Source organism: Canis aureus, chromosome 20 (genome assembly GCF_053574225.1).
Source record: "Canis aureus isolate CA01 chromosome 20, VMU_Caureus_v.1.0, whole genome shotgun sequence".
NCBI classification, from domain to species: domain Eukaryota; kingdom Metazoa; phylum Chordata; class Mammalia; order Carnivora; family Canidae; genus Canis; species Canis aureus.
The window spans coordinates 23709045-23731158 of NC_135630.1; the positions used below are offsets into that span (position 1 = coordinate 23709045).

The following is a 22114-nucleotide window of genomic DNA, read 5'->3' on the forward strand; positions in this document are numbered from 1 at the left end:
ATCTAGAATGGTGAATCCTTTCCAAAAGGTTTCCAATTCACCCAGATCCACCAGAGGAATCACTATCTATGCAGCTATAGTTTTGTAACACCTTTTTCTTAAATAATTAGACATGAAAGTCAAATGACTCTTTTATCCATGGGCTGCAAAATGGATGTTGTGAATAGGGCATGAAAACATTAATTTCAGGGTACATCTCCATCACAGCTCCTGGGTGATCAGATGCACTGTCGATGTGCAGTCATATTTTGAAAGAGCTCTCTTTTTCTGAGTAGTAGGTCTCAAAAGTGAGCTTAAAATATTTAGTATATCATGTTGTAAAGAGATACACTGTCATCCAGGCTTGGTTGCTTCACTGATAGAGCACAGGCAAAGTAGATTTAGCGCAACTCTTAAGGGCCCTAGAATTTTCAAAATGACAAATGAGCACTGGCTTCAACTTAAAGTCACCATGTCAGTCTATAAGTAGAATGTCATTCTGTCCTTTGAAGTTTTGAAACGAAGCATTGACTTCCCCTCTCAAGCTATAAAAATCCTTGATGGCATCTTCTTCCACTACAAGGGTATTTAATCTACTTCGAAAATCTGTTCTTTAGTATAGCCACCTTCGTAAATTAACTTGGCTAGATCTTCTGGATGACTTGCTGTACCTTCTGTATCAGCACTTGCTTCACCTTGCACTTTTATGTTAGGGAGACAGCTTCTTTCCTTAAACCTATGAACCCACTTCTGCTAGCTTCAAATTTTTCTTCTGTAGCTTCCTCACCTCTCAGCCTTCACAGATCTGAAGAGAGTGAGAACCTTCCTCTAGATTAGGTTTTGGCTTAAGGGAATGCTATGGCTGATCTGACCTTCTATCCAGACCATTAAAACTTTCTCTGAATCAACAAAAGTCTGTTTTGCTTTCTTATAATTGGTGTGTTTATTGGAGTAGCAATTCAATTCTGATTTCCTTCAGGAACTTTTCCTTTGCATTTACAACTTGTCTGTTTGGTAGAAGAGGCCTGGCTTTCAGCTTACCTTGGGTTTTGTCATGCCTTCCTTACTAAGCTTAACTATTTCTACTTTTTGATTTAAAGTGAGAGACGTGCATTTCTTTCATTTGAACACTTAGAGGGCACTGCGGGGTCATTAATTGACCTAATTTCAATACCTTTTTGTCTTAGAGAACAGGGAGGCATAAGAAGGAAAAGGGGGACAGACAGGGAACAAACCAGTTGGTAACAGTCAGAACACATGCAGCATTTATAGCTTGTTTGCCATCTTATATGGGCACAGCTTGTGGCAAAACAACTACAATAGTAACATCAAGGATCAGTGAACACAAATCACCATAACAAATATGATCATGAAAAAGTTTGAAATACTACGAGAATTACCAAAATGTGACAGGGACATGAAGTGCCCAAATGCTGCTGGAAAAACGGCATTGATCAATTGCTTGATGCAGAGTTGTCACAAACTTTCAAATTGTAAAAAAATGCAATATCTGCAAAGTGCAATAAAGCAATACGTGATAGAATGAGGCATGCCTACTATTTAAAAAGTCTGATAAAGAAAATACATTCTGTGGCAAAATAAGCATATATTAGGTGTCAATTTCAGCTACTAAAATAAGCATATATTAGGTGTTAAGTTTCAGCTCATAGTAGCTGAAATTTTTCATTTTTAATGAAAAAATTAAATTCTATGTAAGAAAATATGGTCAGTTATGGCAAGAGTTGAAAAAGGGATAGGTCAGTTACTACACAGAATCCAAAGTAAGTTATCATCTGTTGATGATTTGGGGGTATCAGATTCATTCCCCCCATTTATACTTTTACCTTGCCTTATATTAAAATCCATTTATTTTTCTAAAGCTCATAACTTGACTAAAAGTAGGGAAGAGACCTAAAGTAGTGTTAAATGAAAAGTGAAGCCACTGGGCATTAAAAAATAACAACAAAATGATATAACCTACCCAAGAATGTAAATTATTCCCATTTGCTGAATATCATTGGTTTTCTTCCAAAAGAGCCCCAGGAATATCTTGAAGGCATTAACAAAATATCTTATAAATCGGTTAGGTGAAAAGAATAATCCATGTGGATATGGATGTTTTAAAAATTTATAATACTGGTGAATATGAATATGGAGGTGTGGTTTTCAACAGAATTCATCAAAATTTTATACATTTTTCCCTTACCTAAATACATGAAAAAGTTATAAGGGTATTTCTATGTCTAAAAACAACAGAGAGAGAATATAATTGTATGAGATCACATAAATAGAAAACAGCAGGAAAACAAAAAAAAATGAGATTCTTGGAAAACTTACATATTTACATACATATGTGTGTGTATGTGTGTGTATATATACACACACAAGACTTCTTATTATCATTAAATTAAAAGCCTATAACTTAAAGAGCTATACATTATATGCACAGAAGCTAACACACTGTTTTGATCCCTTAAGCAATAACAATACATCTTTAAGTCTCAACTATATAACTCACTTTCATATTACCTGATAGTTATCACTAACAAACACATTCAGGGGTGACAGGACAAGTTGCAGCATGGTCTCCCGAAATCCTTTTTTCATTTCAAAACATAGTCTTTCCAAGAATGCTGTAGGGCACTCAGGACCATCAGTGGTTCCATGCTAAAGTCAAATATAATACTATAATCAAGATACAGAAAATACAAGACCAAGAAAGTACAGGAAAATAAAAATTACATTTATATAATTAAGAGATTTTGAGTCTTTAAAAGGAGAAATAGTGCTTACTGACAAAATTAACTATTCTGCACCCCAGTAAGAACATCAGGTTCACTAAGCACCAGAGGTGACTTCTCTGCTATGCAATCCTAGGAGCATGACATGGTGCCAGTAGGCAGCACAATGCTCTAGGGTCTCACTCTCCCTATCTGGCCTCAATCCAATGACTCCAGGTTCTCTGGGCAATGTAATCTCATTCCAAGTTAGTGCCAATAGTTCATGGGTCAACCTGAGACTGAAACAGGATTCTGTGCTGGATCCAAACCCTTGAAAACAATTCAACCTGACGGTCAAGCTGAATCTTGATTTTTAGTAGGCTCCAAAATGGTCTAGAGTTAGATAAAGGATAATAAAATGTAAATCTTAGAATATCTGTAAGGCTACCTATCATAAACCAAGCAACTCAACATCATGACAAAATGTTCTAAAGTTGCAAAGAACAGCAAGAAGGAACTAGAGTGATAGAAGAAAAATAGAAAATTATCAATGATCAAAGTAATCACATTATGAAGAAAATAAATTAGCTTTATAAAAGTAAAAGGATAAATTTTAAAGTTTTCAAATCTGAATTTTTTTTATTAGTGTATGCATGTGTGTACACATATCTACAGTTTTCTAAGTTGGGTGAATTTCCAAATATACTCCAGACCATTTTGATACATAAATACTTACAACAGGAAGACGCCCATGAACTTTGTACAAATTAACAAGTACAGTAATATCCCAAGGACGCAAGGTAAGTGGATGAATTGACTTGGCTGAACTTTCATTTTCCTTTTTGTCATTTTCCATTCCAACAGCAGTCCACCCAGAGCTGGATGATGTTGACAGTGACAGAACAGGACTTGAAATAACCTCTTCAAAATCCATATACATGTCATCTTCCCCAAAGTAGTTTTCCTATAAATATTATGAACAAACTGTTATTAAAGAGTTATGTAACAGTAACTTTTCAATTTAGAACCTGAATTTTGAAAATCAAACATCTCACTGTTTTATTCAGTTAAAAGTATATGGTCTGTTTCCTAGAAATAAAAAACAAAACAAAGATATGTATGCTTAAGACATACTCTTCCTTGGCTACTTAGCAAATAAACATTCTGTAGCAAACTAAAACAACCCTCAGCCCAAAAAAAAACTAATAAAAAATCACGTAAGTTTATAGTAAAGCTTCATGACAATACCACCTCCAATTATAGCAAAAACTTGCAATTTAGGTCCTAGAAGAAAATTTTGAAGATCTGTAAGGTTCAATTGTTTTCAATCTTTCTCAGAGTTCTGAGGCAATAATACGCAGAGACATCCTTAAAGGAAGAGCTGAAATTCACTGAAAATCAATTCACTGAAATTCAATTTGGCTAAATCCAATTAGCTAGCTATTCCAATAAATATATTCGGGGTGAAATATTTATCACAAGTGCTTTTAACAACTTAAATAAATTATCAACAGTTACTAAAACTTCCTTTCATGTAATTCATTTGGTTTCTTATGCAAAGTATTTTAACTATTAATATTCTAGTTCTTTTGCATCAGAACTTAAATTTTTTTTATTATTTTCTTTTTTTAAGGTTTTTATGATAATCATAGTTAGTTATCATACCATGTAGTACTAGTTAGAGGAAGATTTAGTGATTCATCACTATAAACAACACCCAGTGCCCATCACAAGTGCCCTCCTGATCCTCATCTCTTACTTCACCCTTTGCCCCCACTTCCTCCCCTCTGGTAACCATCAGTTTGTTCTCAATAGTTAAGAGTATATTTCTTGGCTTGCCTCTCTTTTTTATTCCCCTGTGCTTGTTTATTTCTTAATTCAGCAGATAAGTGAAATCATATGGTATGTGTCTTTCTCTGACTTTTTAATGAAATTTTTTCTTACCATTATTCTGAATTTAAATTTTATCTATTTGAATTATCAGTAGTAATCAAAAGCTGTTAAAATATTGCTGTTAACACAGTTAACTATATTTGTTCAATATTAGAAATCAAATCAGTATTTTGATAAATTCTGCATTTTACTTATTGACACATTTATTTTCTGGTTGTAATTCTAGTCAATTAATCAAGCCAATTAAATACCTTTTCATAGGAAAGAATGTTGAAGGATGTTCATCTGGCTAATTGGTGGTAGGGCTAATATTAAAACCCCAAATCTACAAACTCACAAAACTGATGCTTTTTCCTCTATTCCCTATTGTTTTCTGGCTCTAATAATTTAGGCCCTACTTAGGACCTGCTGGATATCCTGATAACTACCTTTATTATATAACTAAAGATGGACAAATCCAAGCACAAATATAAACGTAAATAAACACTGGTTTTTATCATAAATTCTAACATTAAATTTCTAAAGCTAATAAATTTCTAAATGATTTTGAACAACATTAAAGATCTAGAAGTATTCAAAGCAGCAGTTCTCAGATCATTTGAGAAGCCTTTTCAAAATACACATGCCATGGAAACAAGTTCTCCATGGAGACAAGGAGAGGTTTGCAATAGGTTTGCAATGGGCATGGATTTCAGTGAGAGGAAAATAAAATAGTTCCTTCAGTGATTTTAAAAATCTGCAAATGGCCTCCAGGCCCAAAAACCTCTACATCACCCTTCCTCCACACAACTGATCAATGGCATCAGTGAACAATGTTCACATTCATTGGCTTTCAACATACTAAGAGTTATCAACAAATCAATAGAAATAAGTTATATTTTGATTTTAAATAATCCTACTCCACATATCTATTATTTTCAAAAGATTCCTTAAAAGTCTCTTATAGCCTCTTGCAATTTTTAACCTTAAAAACAAAAGATTCATGTAGATTATTAAAATCAAAAGAAAAATATTCTCTTGGGCCTATTCTTCAATTTGCTACCAAAATAATCTCCGTTTAATTATCTGAAACAGAAATAACTCATAGCAAATTCTTTAGGGAATACTGAATCTCCAATATAGTAGAGAACATTTGCCAATTTTTATTAAATGAGTCAATGACTGTTTTTAAAGAACTATAAACTCTAGGAGTCTTTTATGAGTTCTGATATTTGTACATACTGAATATTATCAACAAAAATACTTTTAAAATTATAACTCCCTTAAAACACTAGTCATATGTTAAATGTTTGGTGTTGAATGTGATAAGTTTTGTGTTCATTTTAGTTTAATTTTTTTAGTATGTGAACTCCATCCCTAAGGGTTAATTTCTTAAGGATTCACTTTTAAAAATTACCAAAAGGTTAACCAAAATATAAAGCAAAAAGCTACATATTATGGCAAACTTTTATTGCATTTTAAGATTAATAAATGTACACAAATATTTACAAATACAAATATAAGTTCTATTTTCATGTTATGATAGTGTGCAAAATTGAATTATCTCTAAAACAAATTCCAAGCAACCCTAGAAAAAAGCAATGATTTATATACCTGGAAAAATGTGTTCTTTTGTCAAGTTTCTGGGATGAATGAATTTAAAAATGATAAAACAAGCTAGGGACACCTGGGTGGCTCAGCGGTTGAGCGTCTGCCTTTGGCCCAGAGCGTGATCCCTAGATCCGGGATCAAGTCCCACATCAGGCTCCTTGCAGGGAGCCTGCTTCTCCCTCAGCCTACGTCTCTGCCTCTGTGTCTCATTATGTCTTTCATAAATAAATAAAAATCTTAAAAAAAAAAGCTATATTTTCAATCTACTTAAGAGCCTTATAACATTTTATTTTCCTAGAGATATTTTGAGTGTCAAGTACTATTTCAAGTAATAGGACACTACCATTTTTTTCCCAGCCTACTAATGCAATGATATTCATTTCTCAAAAAAGAAGAATACTATAGTTTAAAAAATCTAAGAAATTCAAAGAAGTAGGGGGGAATAAAAACAACATATAGGTACTCTGTTTCCAATACTAAATTTTTTTAATGGAAACTTGATAGCCAGGTTTCTGCTCAAGACTATTAAAACTTTTTTATTTCCAATAAGGAAAATGTATAAGCCAAATATACTCACCATTAATCCAGTTACTACTGACTAGCACTGATATGCCATCACTATTTAGATTCAGATTTACCATCTTTTATTAAGAAAAAATGTAATAAGACTAAGAGAAGTCAATTCAGAAGATGTAAACATTTCCATAAAATATTCTCACAAATTTTAATGTATGTTAGAATATATTTATCTCAGAGTTCTTGATAATAATAATGGTACCCCTAGTTTCTTTTGTGTATTTTGGAAATCAGTTTTTCATATAAACAGTCAAACAAATATGACTCTTTCTTTTCCCTAGTCTATCCTTCAGAATTTCTTGATGTTTAATTCTGGTAACTAAGGGGGACACCTGGGTGGCTCAGTGGTTGAACGACTGCCTTTGGCTCAGGGCATGATCCCGGGGTCCTGGGATTGAGTCCTACATCAGGCTTCCCACAAGGAAGCCTGCTTCTCCCTCTGCCTATGTTTCTATCCCTCTCTTTGTGTATCTCATGAATAGATAAGTAAAATCTTGAAAAAAAAATTTCTGGTAACTAAGGAAAATATAATCTCAGTCACATGAATTCTCACATTTTTCTTGTTTTACATATACATACATACATTCTAACACTAAATAGAACATAAATTATATATGAAAACAAATGAAGAAAGGTAATAGAAAGAGAGATAATTAAGATAGGATACGTCTTGGGCACCTGGGTGGCTCAGTGGCTGAACGTCTGCCTTTGGCTCAGGTCATGATCCCAGGGTCCTGGGATTGAGACCCACATTGGGCTCCCTGCATGGAGCCTGCTTCTCCCTCTGCCTATGTCTCTGCCTCTATGTGTCTCTCATGAATAAATAAATGAAATCTTTTTAAAAATGAGCAAAATTCAACTTATCTTTAAAAAAAAAAGAAAGATAGGATACATCTCCATGTCAGCATGACACTAAGCTTTCTGGTAGGCAGAAAGAAAACAAAAGGAAAAAAAAAGACTTAAAGAGTTACTTATATTTCTAATAAAAGGAACTAGAGTTCATTGGCCTAGAAAAATTTTTTGCTTGTCATGTTTTGGATACATATTTTTAAAAATATTTCAAAACTTTAAATTTTCAATTTGTTTTAGTAAATACTTCATACAAGTTCTAAGTTAATTTGATGAATGCAAATACTAATACAAACTTTAGTACAATAAACCTTTGACACTACTGAACAACTGTTATAAAACCTTAATTAATAGAAGAGACTGTATGAAAACAAACTATCAGGCAGCCCCCGGGTGGCTCAGTGGTTTAGCGCCTTCTTCAGCCTGGGGCGTGATCCTGGAGACCCGGGATGCAGTCCTATGTCAGGCTCCTGGCATGGAGTCTGCTTCTCCCTCTGCCTGTGTCTCTGCCTCTCTCTCTCTCTCTCTTTCTCTCTCTCTCTGTCTCTCATAAATAAATAAATAAATAATCTTAAAAAAAAAAGAAAAGAAACTATCAAGAGAGGTTATATTTATGGAGAATTTGTAAAGAAATCTTTTTAAAAAAGGTATTTACTCCTTTCTTATTCTTCTTCACAGTCCTCTTATTTTTGATGAATATATATTATTATGGAATTTTTAAAAGTAAAAAAACTGAGGCACAGTAAACATATAGTAATGTAAAAAAGTATTTCTTAAAATTTTATTTTATTATTTTCTGAAAACAGGGTTCTCTTATACTTCTTTTGCTGTGTTATATTATAATGTGTTAGAATTTGTCCTTATACATATCTGTCCTACAATATCCTCCAGCTTATCTCCTTGAGAACAGATGCTGTATCATCTCTATCGCCAGCAACTAGCACAATTCCTAGAATATATTAAATGCTAAAAATGCAAAATAAAAACTTAACTGAGAAGTACACCATTTTTAATAAATAAGTTTGTAATTGAGTCTAGCACCACAATCAACATATATAACATATGCTCATCAACCTTAAACCAACAAACTGGCTATTTCAAATGACCTTAATTTCGATTAGATATTAACTATTTTGTCTATGTTTAAAAATGTGTAAGATGACAGAAACTAAAAGAATTTGTGATGACCAAACCAGCCCCACAAAAAATATTAAAAAGGATCTGTTAAATGAAGAAAGAGCCCAAAAGTAACACAGACCAAGGAAAAGAGACAATATGCAGAAATAGAGACTTTACAAGTAAAACAATGGCACTTAATTCATATCTTTCAATTGTTACACTGAACGTGAATGGGCTAAATGCCCCAGTCAAAAGACACATGGTATCAGACTGAATAAAACAGCAAGATCCATCTATATGCCATCTACAAGAGACTCATTTTAGACCTAAAGACACCTTAAGACCGAAAATGAGGGAGAGGGGAACCATTTACCATGCAAATGGACTTCAAACGAAAGCTGGGGTAGCAATCCTCATATCAGATAAATTATATTTTAAACCAAAGACTGTAATAAGAGATGAAGAAGGACACTATATCATAATTAAAGGGTCTATCCAACAAGAAAAGATAACAACTGTAAATATTTATGCCCCTAAGAGAGAAGCAGACAATTACATAAGCCAATTAATAACAAAATTAAAGAAACACATGGATAATAATACTATAATAATAGGGGACTTTAACACCCTACTCACAGCAGTGGATAGATAATCTAAGCAGAAGATCAAGAAAGCAAGGGCTTTGAATGACACATTGGATCAGATGAAGTTCACAGATATATTTAGGGCATTCCATCCTAAAGCAACAGAATACACATTCTTCTCAAGTGCACATGGAACAATCTCCAGAATAGATCATATACTGGGTCACAAATCGGGTCTCAACCAGTATCAAAAGACTGGGATCATTCCCTGCATATTTTTGGACCACAATGCTTTGAAAATGGAACTCAATCACAAGAAGCAATCTGGAAGGAATTCAAATACATGGAGGCTAAAGAGTATCCTAGTAAAGAATGAAGAATGAATGGGTCAAGTGGGAATTAAAGAATTTAAAAATTTGTGAAAATGAAAATACAATCATTCAAAACCTTTGGGATGCAGCAAAGGTGGTCCTAAGGGGAAAGTATATAGCAATACAAGCCTTTAGTATAAGAAAGGTCTCAAATACGGGCAGCCAGGGTGTCTCAGCGGTTTGGTGCCACCTTCAGCCCAGGGAGTGATCCTGGAGACCGTGGATCGAGTCCCACGTCAGGCTCCCTGCAAGGAGCCTGCTTCTCCCTCTGCCTGTGTCTCTGCCTCTCTCTTTCTCTTTCTCTCTCTGTTCTCATGAATAAATTAAAAAAAAAATCTAAAAAAAAAAAAAAAGATAGGTCTCAAATACACAACCTAACCTTACACCTAAAGGAGCTGAAGAAAAAAACAGCAAATAAAGCCTAAACCCAGCAGGAGAAGATAGTTAATAAGGATAAACCAGAAATCAATGAAATAGAAACCAAAAGAATACTAGAACAGATCAACAAATTGAGGACCTGGTTCTTTCAAAGAATTAATAAGATCGATAAACCACTGGCCAGGTTATCAAAAAGAAAAGAGAAATAACCCAAATAAATAAAATTATGAATGAAAGACAAGAGATCATGGCCAACACAAAAAGTACAAATTATGAGAACATATATGAGCAACTATATGCCAATAAATTAGGCAATCTAGATGAAATGGATGCATTCCTAGGAATATATATATATAAACTTCCAAAATTGAAATAGGAAGAAATAAAAAAAACCTGACCAGACCCATAAACAGCAAGGAAATTGAAGCAGTAATCAAAATCTCCCAACAAGTAAGAGTCCAGTGCCAGATGGCTTCCCAGAGGATTACTACCAAACATTTAAAGAAGAATTAATATCTATTCTTCTGAAGCTGTATGAAAACAGAAATGGAAGGAGAACTTCCAAACTCTTTCTGTGAAGCCAGCATTACCTTGATCCCAAAACCAGATAGACGCCATCAAAAGAGAGAATTACAGACCAATATCTCTGATGAACATGGATGCCAAAATTCTCACCAAAATACTAGCCAATGGGATTCAATAGTACAGTAAAAAAGATTAGTCACTACGACCAAGCGGGATTTATTCCTAGGCTGCAAGGGTGGTTCAATATCCGCAAATTGATCAATGTGTTACACTACATTAATAAAAGAAAGGACAAGGACCATGTGATCCTCTCAATAATGCAAAAATGCATTATTGCATTTTACGCAAAAATGCAAAAAAAATAGATGCAAAAAGGATTTGACAAAGTAAAGCATCCTTTTTTTTTTAATTTTTATTTATTTATGACAGTCACAGAGAGTGAGAGAGAGAGACAGAGACACAGACAGAGGGAGAAGCAGGCTCCACGCACCGGGAGCCCGACGTGGGATTCGATCCCGGGTCTCCAGATCACGCCCTGGGCCAAAGGCAGGCGCTAAACCACTGCGCCACCCAGGGATCCCTAAAGCATCCTTTCTTAATTAAAACTCTTCAGTGTAAGGATAGAGGAAACATACCTCAATATCATAAAAGCATATACGAAAATCCCACAGCAAATATTGTTCTCAATGGGGAGAAACTGAGAGCATCTCCCCTAAGGTCAGGGACATGACAAGACACCCACTCTTATCACTGCTATTCAACATAGTACTAGAAGTCCTAGCCTCAGCAATCAGACAACAAAAAGAAACAAAAGGCATCCAAATCAACAAAGAAGTCAAGCTCTCACCCTTCACAGATGACATGATACTCTCTATATGAAAAACCCAAAAGACTCCATCTCAAAATTGCTAGAACTCATATAGGAATTCAGCAAAGTGGTAGGATATAAAATCAATGCACAAAAATCAGTTGCATTTCTATACACTAAAATGAGACAGAAGAAAGAGAAATTAAGGAGTCAATCCCATTTACAATTACACCCAAAACCATAAGATATCTAGGAATAAACCTAACCAAAGAGGCAAAAGATCTATACTCAGAAAATTATAGAACACTCATGAAAGAAATTGACAAAGACAAAAATAAAGGGAAAAATGTTCCATGCTCATGGAATGGAAGAACAAATATTGTTAAAATGTCTATGCTACGTAGAACTATCTATACATTCAATGCACTTCCTATCAAAATACTATCAACTTACTTCAAAGAGCTGGAACAAACAATTCTAAAATTTGTATGGAACCAGACAATACCCTGAATAACCAAAGTAATGTTGAAAAAGAAAACCAAAATTGGTGACATCACAATTCTGGACTTCAGCTGTATCATAAAGCTATGATCATAAAGACCATATGGTACTGGCACAAAAACAGAAATACAGATCAATGGAATAAAATAGAAAACCCAGAAATGGACGCTCAACCCAATGGTCAACTAATCTTCGACAAACCAGGAAAGAACATCCAATGGAAAAAAGACAGTACCTTCAACAAATGGTGTGGGGAAAACTGGACAGCCACGTGCACACCATACACAAAAATAGACTCAAGATGGATGAAAGACCTAAGCATGAGACAGGAATCCATCAAAATCTTAAAGTAGGGATCCCTGGTTGGCACAGCGGTTTAGCGCCTGCCTTTGGCCCAGGGTGCGATCCTGGAGACCCGGGATCGAATCCCACATTGGGCTCCCGGTGCATGGAGCCTGCTTCTCCCTCTGCCTGTGTCTCTGCCTCTCTCTCTCTCTCTGTGTGACTATCATAAATAAATAAAAATTAAAAAAAAAAATCTTAAAGTAGAACAGGCTGCAATCTTTGTGACCTTGGCAACAGCAACTTACTAGACATGTCTCCAAAGGCCAGGGAAACAAAGGCAAAAATGAACTATTGGGACTTCATCAAGATAAAAAGCTTTTGTACAGCAAAGGAAACAGTCAACAAAATCAAAAAGACAACTGACAGAATGAGAGAAGATACTTGCAAATGACATATAAAAGGCTGGTATCCAAAATCTCTAAAAAACTTATTAAACTTAACTCCCAAAGAACAATTAATCCAGTCAAGAAATGGGCAGAAGACACGAACAGACATTTCTCCAAAGAAGACATACAAATAGCTAACAGACACATGAAAAAATGCTCAATATCACTTGGTATCAGGGAAATAAAAAACAAAACCACAATAAGATACCACCTCACACTAGTCAGAATTAATGGCTAAAATTAACAAGTCAAGAAATGACAGATGTTGGTAAGGATGTGGGGAAACTGTTGGTGTCTTACACTGTTGTTAAGAATGCAAGCTGGTGCAGCCACTCTGGAAAATAATATGGAGGTTCCCCAAAAAGTTGAAAATAGAGCTACCCCATGACCCAGCAATTGCACTACTGAATATTTACTCCAAAGATACAATAGTGATTCAAAGGAGCACCTGCACCCCAAGGTTTATAGCAATGTCCACAATAGCCAAACTATGGAAAGAGCCTAAATGTCCATCAATAGATAAATGGATAAAGTAATGGTGTATACATACACACACACACACACACAATGGACTACCACTCAGCCACCAAAAAAAATGAAATCTTGCCATTTGTAATGACATGGATGGAACTAGAGGATATTATGCTAAGTGAAATATGTCATTAGAAAAAGATAATTATCGTATGATTTCATTTATATGTGGAATTTAAGAAACAAAACGGGATTACAGGAGGAGAGTAGAAAAAAATAAAACAAACGAAATCATAGAGGGAGACAAACCATAAGAGACTCATAATCATAGAAACAAACTGAGGGTAGCTGGAGGAGAAGGTGGTGGAGGGGGCGGGGTACCTGGGTGATAGACATTATGGAGGGCATGTGATATAATGAACATTGGGTATTACATGCACTGATGCATCACTAACTTCTACCTCTAAAACCAATAACACATTATATGTTAATTAATTGAATTTAAATAAAATTTTAAAAAATAGAATGTAACAAATTTTAAAAATGTGTAAGATTTTTTAAAAATCATACCTTTATACATAAGAAGGCATTTAATAGCGGTCCATAGAGAGTTATTTGAGAATCTGGGGAAAGTTCCATTTCTACATGAAGCTTATCAGGTGGAAGTTCTGAGGGATCAATAGGTGGGCGTGAAGAAGTAGAAGGAGAAGAAACAACTCTATCTGATGTTTTCTGGGATGGCCTTAATACAGATAGCATTGTTTCTTCCATTTCTGACACTGGAAAAAATTAAGGAAAAAAAATTTGTGGCAGAGAATTTCTTAGAAGTTCTTTAAGGAACTCTTCACTAAGAAATTCTATTTTGTAATTTTTCATGAAAGTAGCTATCTCTGATATAGTATCTGTAATACATAATGAAAATAGACTTGCAAGTCTAATAATTAAGAATGTGAAATAAAACAGACTTTATTGAAATATGTGTAGAGATACATAAATCAGATGGCATAGAATCAATGAACATTTCCTATTAACATTCTTGAGTCCCTATAATATAAATTCAGGTGACAAATAGGCTTTATCTATACTTGGGCATTAAAGTACAAAGCAATTTTCACATAAACAGCTATTCAAATACAGTGTGATATTATCAAGCTCTGAACATAAGAATAATTATGAAAACTATTCTTTAACACTTAACTCACAGGAAAAATACAAAGAAAATATCACTTGACTCTAATTTCATTTTGGATCATGGTAACAGGTACATAAGCTTCAAGGAAGCTATGATACGATAGTTTTGAAAATGCATTAAAAAATAACATTTCATGAAGCCAAGTGCTTTAAATACAGATAGATGAAAGAAAAAGAAAGAAAGAAAGAAAGAAAGAAAGAAAGAAAGAAAGAAAGAAAGAAAGAAAGAAAGAAGAAAGATAAAAGAAACAAGAAAGAAAGAAAGAAAAAAGAAAGAAAGAAAGAAGAAAGAAAGAAAGAAAGAAAGAGAAAGAAAGAAGAAAGAGAAAGAAGAAAGAAAGAAAGAAAGAAAGAAAGAAAGAAAGAAAGAAAGAAAGAAAGAAAGAAAGAAAAATATGTATGTATATTCACATCTTATTTGATATTCTAGTTTGGCAGAACTTGAAAAAATTATTTACTTTCTCTGAGCATATTTATTCAAATCTACTATAACAATAATAACAATTATCTCAGAGTAGTTGTAAGGATTAAGTGAGATAATGCAAACCAGTAAACAGCTTGGTCTAGTATTTGAAACATAGTAAATGCTCAATGAAAGTTAATTATAATTATGCCAAAAATCCTTAAAGATTTTTAAATGTATACAATTATGTCAAATGAAAACATATATTTCCATATTTAAAATTTTTTCTCTTATATTTTTAATAGTTATCAATCATAAAACCAGATGTTCCAAAGTACAAATTATATAAAAATTATATAAAAACACTTACATGATTGTTTTAGCTGCTCATCTGCTTTTTGTGGATAAATTGGATGCCATGTATAATCAATTGTAAGCATGACACTTGGTACAGTCCAGCATTCAACCCAACCGGATCTTTGAAGAACAAAAAATAAAGTTCTGGTCAGGTATTTTATTCTTTTCATTGTATACAAATACCAGTCACAATTTTTACCACTATTGTTTGAAAGAATCCGAAGAATTTTCTCCACATATAAACACAAAATGCTTAAATCACTAATTTTATATACTTACTTTTCTTGTGTAATATTCCGCCATTTTGGTTTAACTGTTTTCTGGCCACTTTGACACTCAGCAGGAATACCAGTATCATGAGTCATTTTATTTGGATGGCAATTCTTTACCAGCATAAATAATGAATATTTACTAGGGTGGCAATCTGGTAGAAATAAATGAAGATCAACATCTTCTCCCTAAAAAAGAATTTATCTTTACCCAAAGTAATAAAACAGGTACATAAATATGTTAGATTTCTACTTATAGCCAAAGTTATGTATAATAATATCGAGAATAAATTCAAAAGAAAATGAACATAAATTTCAAAGGCAGATTTTATGATCAACAGTCAGTTAAATAACTGGAATAATATTTTACATTGACTCTAACTAATTTCTGATTAGAAAATTAGGGGAAAAAATCAAGGAAATAAATAGCATAGTCTCCACAAAACAGTAAAAAAATTATCTTCTATGGGATAATACACTGTAGCTCCATCCACTTCCTAGCAAGCAGCAAGATTTCATTCTTTTTGAAGGCTGAGTAATATTCCATTGTGTGTATATATACCACAACTTCTTTATCCATTTATCAGTTGATGGACATTTGGGCTCTTGCCATAAAATGGTTATTGTTGATAATGCTGCTATACACATTAGGGTGCCGTGATGCCAGATTTCTTAACCAGCAGCATAGAAGAGTGGTTAAGAGAATGAAGGTCTAACCTATACCACTTGGGTTCAAAGTCCAAGTCAGCCACTCACTGGCCACAAGTTACATAAACTCAGTTTCTGTTTCCTACTTCATAAATGCAGATAACAACTACTTCAAGCAAATTGTTCTGAGAACGAAATGAGTTAAAACACGTAAAGCACTTGGAATAGTGTCTGGCACACAGAAAATGTTTGTTATTAGTAGCTCTTATTTTTTTTAACACCATAACCTCCATCAATACTACAACTATTTCTGATTGCCCATACCCTAAAAGTAGGTGTTCCACAAAATTTAATATTTTTTTCCACAAAATTTTAAACTCATTAGAGTTCCCTTTCAGAGAAAAGGAAGAGAGGTATTTTGTGACTAACCCTTGTATTCATGTTTACAATTAGTAATGAAATATAGGAAAGTGTAAAATCTGATACATATACTGTAAATATGAGAGCTAGAAGGGGTTTTCAAAAGAACATGTAAGTTAGCCACCAAGGTTAGAAATGAGCTGTGGTTAAGAAAATAATCAACTCAGGGTATTTTCTTTTTATCGCCTAACTCCTCAAGGGAAGTCAGGGAACTTAGGGGAAGGATAGAACATTACTGTTAACTACAAAAAAAGAAACAGCAATTTCTGTGACACTGAAGCTCATGAACAATGGTGGAAAGCTAAAATACCACAGGATAGCAAAGAGACAGGCAGGGAAAAGTAAATACAAGCTTTGGGAAATCAAATTAACTAATAAACCTGTGGAATAAAGAATGCACACAATTATACATACTCTTAAAGTGAATTTGGTGTTACATGTAGCTGGAACAAAGTCCGTAAAAGGCAAAGAGAAATCAATGTTTAATGTTTCCCCACAGGCTGCCAGATACACTACAAAAAGAGGGGGGAGAAAAAGAGAGAAAATTTACTTTTAACTTCAATAAAGCTTTTATAGAAAAAATGCCTTAAAAACATAACTAAAAAAATGAAAGATAATATGGTTATGATGATTATTATTATTAGCTAATAAAAACTCTGAAGTAGTTCTCTGAAAGTATTGTAAGACAATGGAAAAAAGACCAATTCTAGTATCTAGTAAAACTACAAAATCGATGTCAATTTCTGTTGTTGTTATTTGTCTTAAGGAATAGAACACTTGACCTTAATTCTTAAGAAGTTCTTACCATTTTCCTGTTGTTTAGTGGAACAGTCAATCCAATTGTGTTGATTAGCAGCCCAAATCATTTCAAATTGATGAAACATGATTTTAAAATTCCATGTATATGGCACAAATGAAAAAATATCTGGAGCACTATCACTCGACCAGTCTTGAATTAAATCTAAAATTATGCGAGTGGGAGACAGAAAGCAAAATTAATTGCAATCCAGAAAACAAAATATTAATATTCTACCACCAGTCAAAAATAAATTTTTCTTTTGCTACTAAAAGAACTTTTATACTGAAATGCTAAAAGATGATTAAGATATAAGTAAATGATTTAATAGCAAACCAGTGTTTACCTACTAGTCACAGTTCCAAGTAAGAGAGATTTCATGCATTTTATATACCTATTATGTTTTAAAGAAATTTTAGAAAGGAGAAAAAAAACACCTGAATATCCACTACCCAAATATCCAGCATTATCAATAGTTTTCTAGTTTTGTTATGTAGATTTTTATACTATTCTAGATGTACATATTTTATATATTGCTTTTTCCTTATTGAACTCAAAATTTTTCCATGTTATTTCAATACACATTAACAAAAACTTTAATCTGAGCTCATTAAAGACGTTTGCCAGGATTGATTTACTTAGCCATTTAGTAACTTTGGATATTTAGACTCATTCCAAATTTTTGTGTTATATATTATTTTATGTATATTTTCATGTAAGATATTTTAGATATTCAGGAATACTTTGTCAGTATAGATTCCAGAAGTGGAATGGCTAGGTCAAAGTTTATAAATTTTTTCAAAACTATTATAAATTACAGAATTGCTTCCCAAGAATAGTGAAATCATTTATACTTCTAGAGGAAATCTATGCTTGACTATCTATCATTGTACTCTCTCCTGCATTATACTTCTTTCCACCTTTCCCTCTTTCCTTCTCTTTTTCTCTGTGGGTAGCAGGAGGTTGTAGCTTGGTAATTAATAGATAATTGAAAACTTATTTTAGTTGAATTTCCTGATTACAAGTAGGGTTGAGCATTTTTTCATGTTGTTTTACTCATTAAACAAATACCTACAGAGGGTCTACTGTGAGCCAGACTCTAATGGTGAACACAAACTTGGCCCTGTTAATGTTTACAGTCAATAATCTCTGATTTCTGATTTGCTGTACTGCTGATTTGCATGGTTTTAAGTGCTGCTTTTTAAAACTATTCATTTATTTAGTCTGCTTATCCTTTGTTACCTTTTTATTTTAATCTCAATAGGCAAAAACTCTTTATTATAAAAGCATTAACATTAATCTAAAAAAGTGGCTTTACTTTTTCTTCAGGCATTCACATCGCTTATGTGCATATACTCCCAGCAATCATTATCTTTCAGTACATGGTCTCCTCCTAAAGGTGTCAAGTTCATCTCTGTATACTCATTGTATATAACACAGTGCTATGCATATAAAATTGAGCTTTGTGTAAAAGAGAGAGAGAAACAATTAGAAGCAGTATTATAGCACTCTTTGACAGCAGACAGTCCGGGTTTAAATTCTGACTTTACTATTTTACTAGCAATGCAATCTTAATTAATGTAAATGCTATCAGTTTTCTCTTTTACAAAATGAGGACAACTTCACAGACTTACTGTGAGAACTGAGATGGTATGTTTGAAGTTTTAGCATAGTAACTGCTACAGGGTAAGCACTCTATGGAAGCATTTTATATTAAAGATATTCTAAGAAAATAGTAGGTAAAAATAATTAAATATTTAAAGTAGTTTCTTTGGATTTATTTTTTTAAGATTTTATTTATTTATTCATGAGAGACACAGAAAGAGGCAGAGACGTAGGAAGAGGGGAAGCAGGCTCCCTCTGGGGAGCCTGATATAGGAATCGTTCCCAGGAACCCAGGATCATGACCTGAGCCAAAGGCAGACACTCAACCGCTGAGGCACCCAGGTGTCCCAGTTTCTTTGGATTTTAAATGAGGTATTTAAACTGAAAAGTACTATATTCAATAATAAAATCAGAAGTCAAATTTATCTTATATAATGTCATATGAAATTATGATTTCATTATCATTTAAAATTTAGCTGCAATGTACAGAAGCTTGTGTACATTAAAAATCTCTCTTAATAAAATGGCAAAATAATATATTTAATATCAAATGTCAATAATTTAAATTAATATTAAATTTTAAGTCAATTGAATATGGAAATTAACCTTTTCTATAAAAACTTCACTTGACAATTTTACTTCAAATGTATTTTTATTTCACTAAACAAGTAATCATAGTGGTTTATCATACTATATACTCTGTATGCTTACTTCTGAAGTTTTACTTCTACTTGCCACCCTACCTAACTAACGTGACTCCATCCCAACTTGCTAGCTTTATTCTTTAGCACAGTGGCTAGCAATTGAGAGATACCCAAAAGTCATCTCTGGAATTAACAAACTCTACAGTATAAATTTATTCGTCAAGCTGATTTTATCACTTTCATTCTTCATCAACATTTTTAGTTCTGTACTTTTACTCAAACTATTCATCCCATCTAAAATAATTATACTCTTTGGTATCCTCTCTGATAAAGGAAAACTCTAACCATCATTAACAACAACAGGATACTACAGAGAGAGCAAAAGGTCCACAGTCAAAGAAAAAAAGTACTTAAATATCTCTTCCACTTACTAGCCTCACGGAGTCTGCCTAAGTCATTGGATGTTTCCCTGCTTCAATTTCCTCACTCAGGGATAGCAATAATAGTTACCTCTTTTCAGAGTCATGAAGGTAATATAAATGAACATGTTTTAGAATTTCTATGAAGACATACTATGCAAATAATCAGTTATTATTACTGAGTTCATTTACATATCCCATTTTAGATCTTATGGTCTTTCCCTTACTTTCTCTGATTACCTTCAGGTCACAATGATTTCCTCTGTATTCGTGTCTTATACCCATTTGTTAGTTTCAGTTCATGCTAGCACTCAACATATATATAATGTTTTGTATTGCTTCATTTGTTTAGGTACACATGCCAATATACTTGATAAATAATGCAAAACAAAACATATACTTGATAAATAATGCAAAACAAAAAATGCCCATAAAGTGACATACCCATAAATTATTTGTGGGCTGAGATCATGGTTTAAATTTCATTATTAAGAGACTTTCAACTTACATTGATTACATTTATCTACTTTACACTTCTAGTTAAAAGATTGAGACATAATTGCTAGTAAAATAAACACAAATTCAAATTATCCATTAATCATCTCAGGAAGCTAATATGTTTATAAAGTTATTAGCCAATTATTTTAACAAGTCTTACTGTTTTTTTTTCTTCCATGAAATTTCAAGATATTCTGCAATATAGTTTCCTTCCCATCTTATACAATATCCTTACTGATAATATTTAAAAATATGGCAAAATATTTTTACTAGCCTCAACAACTATATCTAATTGTTTTCTCTTTAAACCAAAAGCTACTCTCATTAGCAGATGGTCTTATCAAATAATTTAATTTAAAAAAGGAATTGTTTTCTTGATGACTGCCTTACTTATTTAGACAACAAATTTTTTAAAGTTATTAAGTTGTGATGAACACTGGGTATTGTACGGATGTGCTGAATCACTATATTATACACCTGAAACTAATATTACATTGTATGTTAACTAACTGGAACTTAAATAAAAACTTAATAAAGTTATTAAGTTGGTAATTCAAACATTCATCTGGAAAAAAAATCATTTACAATTGACTTTACAATTAGGTTGTCAGGCTAATACCCTATAAAATGTCAGTCAATTGTATTGGAGCTTTGCAATGTTGTTAACATTGTCTTCTCCCCTTCATCAGAGTTAATATAAATCAATTTTTATATTTGCAGAAGAGACTCCATTTCTGCCTTTTTTTACATCTTTAATTCCTGAGATTCTTTATTATATTTATCATAAAGCTGTCTTTGCCCCACACTAAAATCTCTTAAGAACTTCACTTAATAATTGGCATAAAAATGGCTACTGAGGAATATTATTAGGCATTCCCTCAGATCAAATTAGATCATTTGTTTTCTGCAGAATTCTGTCATTAGAGAAATATAAAACTGAGAAAAGAAAACAGCAATTCAAACACTATAACCAAGTTTGTTCACTCCTAGGCTAAACATATTACTCTCTAATAATTATCCTTTTTAAAGAATAAATAAGTTTTTAAGGATTCTAAAAAGCAATAGAAGAAATATGAATAAAAGTTACAGCTGTAAACTCTGGAATATGAGAACTTTAAGTTTTTTACCTATTTTCTTTAAATTTCTCCAAATAAATTTTAGAAAAATATAACCAAAACAGTGAATTGCAATATGTATAAACTTACAGATTAGAAATAAAGAAAATAATTTAGAAAAAAAAACTTAGGGAAAACATGATTGTAACTTGGGAAATGCTTAGTTGGTTGTTTGAAAGTGACTAACACAATGGTTAGCCTAAACGAAAGTGTTACCACAAAATTAAAAATTTAAATCTTGAGGAATTATCTACTCCAACTATTCTTAGCACTCAGACTTTGATCAAAGTCTAAGAATGTGAAAAGTCTGGAGTAAAAAAAATGTGAAGGATTAAGGCTTGAAAACAGAAACCTATTTTAAAAGGTTAGCAAAGTTAAAACTGCAAAATCTTAAGTGAGAGGAAAACTGCTACTGCTGAAGAAACTATATGTAAACAGATTCTCGAGCCAGATGACTTGGGTTGGAACACTAGCTCGACAGACTTACTAGTTGTGTGACCCTGGACAAACTGCTTGAGCACTCTGTAACTTACTTTCCTCATCTGTAAAACAAGGATAACAATAATATCGATCTCAGGAATTATAAGAATTCAACAATTCAATATGTGCAAATTGCTTAGAACAGAGACAAACACATAATACACACTATAAGAA

The 22114-nt window shown here is 32.9% G+C and overlaps 1 protein-coding gene across 9 annotated transcripts in view; it reads right to left on the reverse strand.

The window, feature by feature from the left end:
* The window catches only part of BLTP1 (bridge-like lipid transfer protein family member 1), a 204605-nt gene that overhangs the window by 132186 nt on the left and 50305 nt on the right, over positions 1 to 22114 (reverse strand). For all 9 annotated transcript variants that reach the window (XM_077861149.1, XM_077861144.1, XM_077861145.1 and 6 more), the window contains 7 exons: positions 17189 to 17344; positions 16798 to 16895; positions 15326 to 15504; positions 15060 to 15166; positions 13666 to 13874; positions 3436 to 3663; positions 2509 to 2646 (listed from right to left, as the gene is read on the reverse strand). In XM_077861149.1, coding sequence (XP_077717275.1) covers positions 2509 to 2646; positions 3436 to 3663; positions 13666 to 13874; positions 15060 to 15166; positions 15326 to 15504; positions 16798 to 16895; positions 17189 to 17344 — 1115 coding nt within the window. The remainder of the gene's footprint in view (positions 1 to 2508; positions 2647 to 3435; positions 3664 to 13665; positions 13875 to 15059; positions 15167 to 15325; positions 15505 to 16797; positions 16896 to 17188; positions 17345 to 22114) is intronic.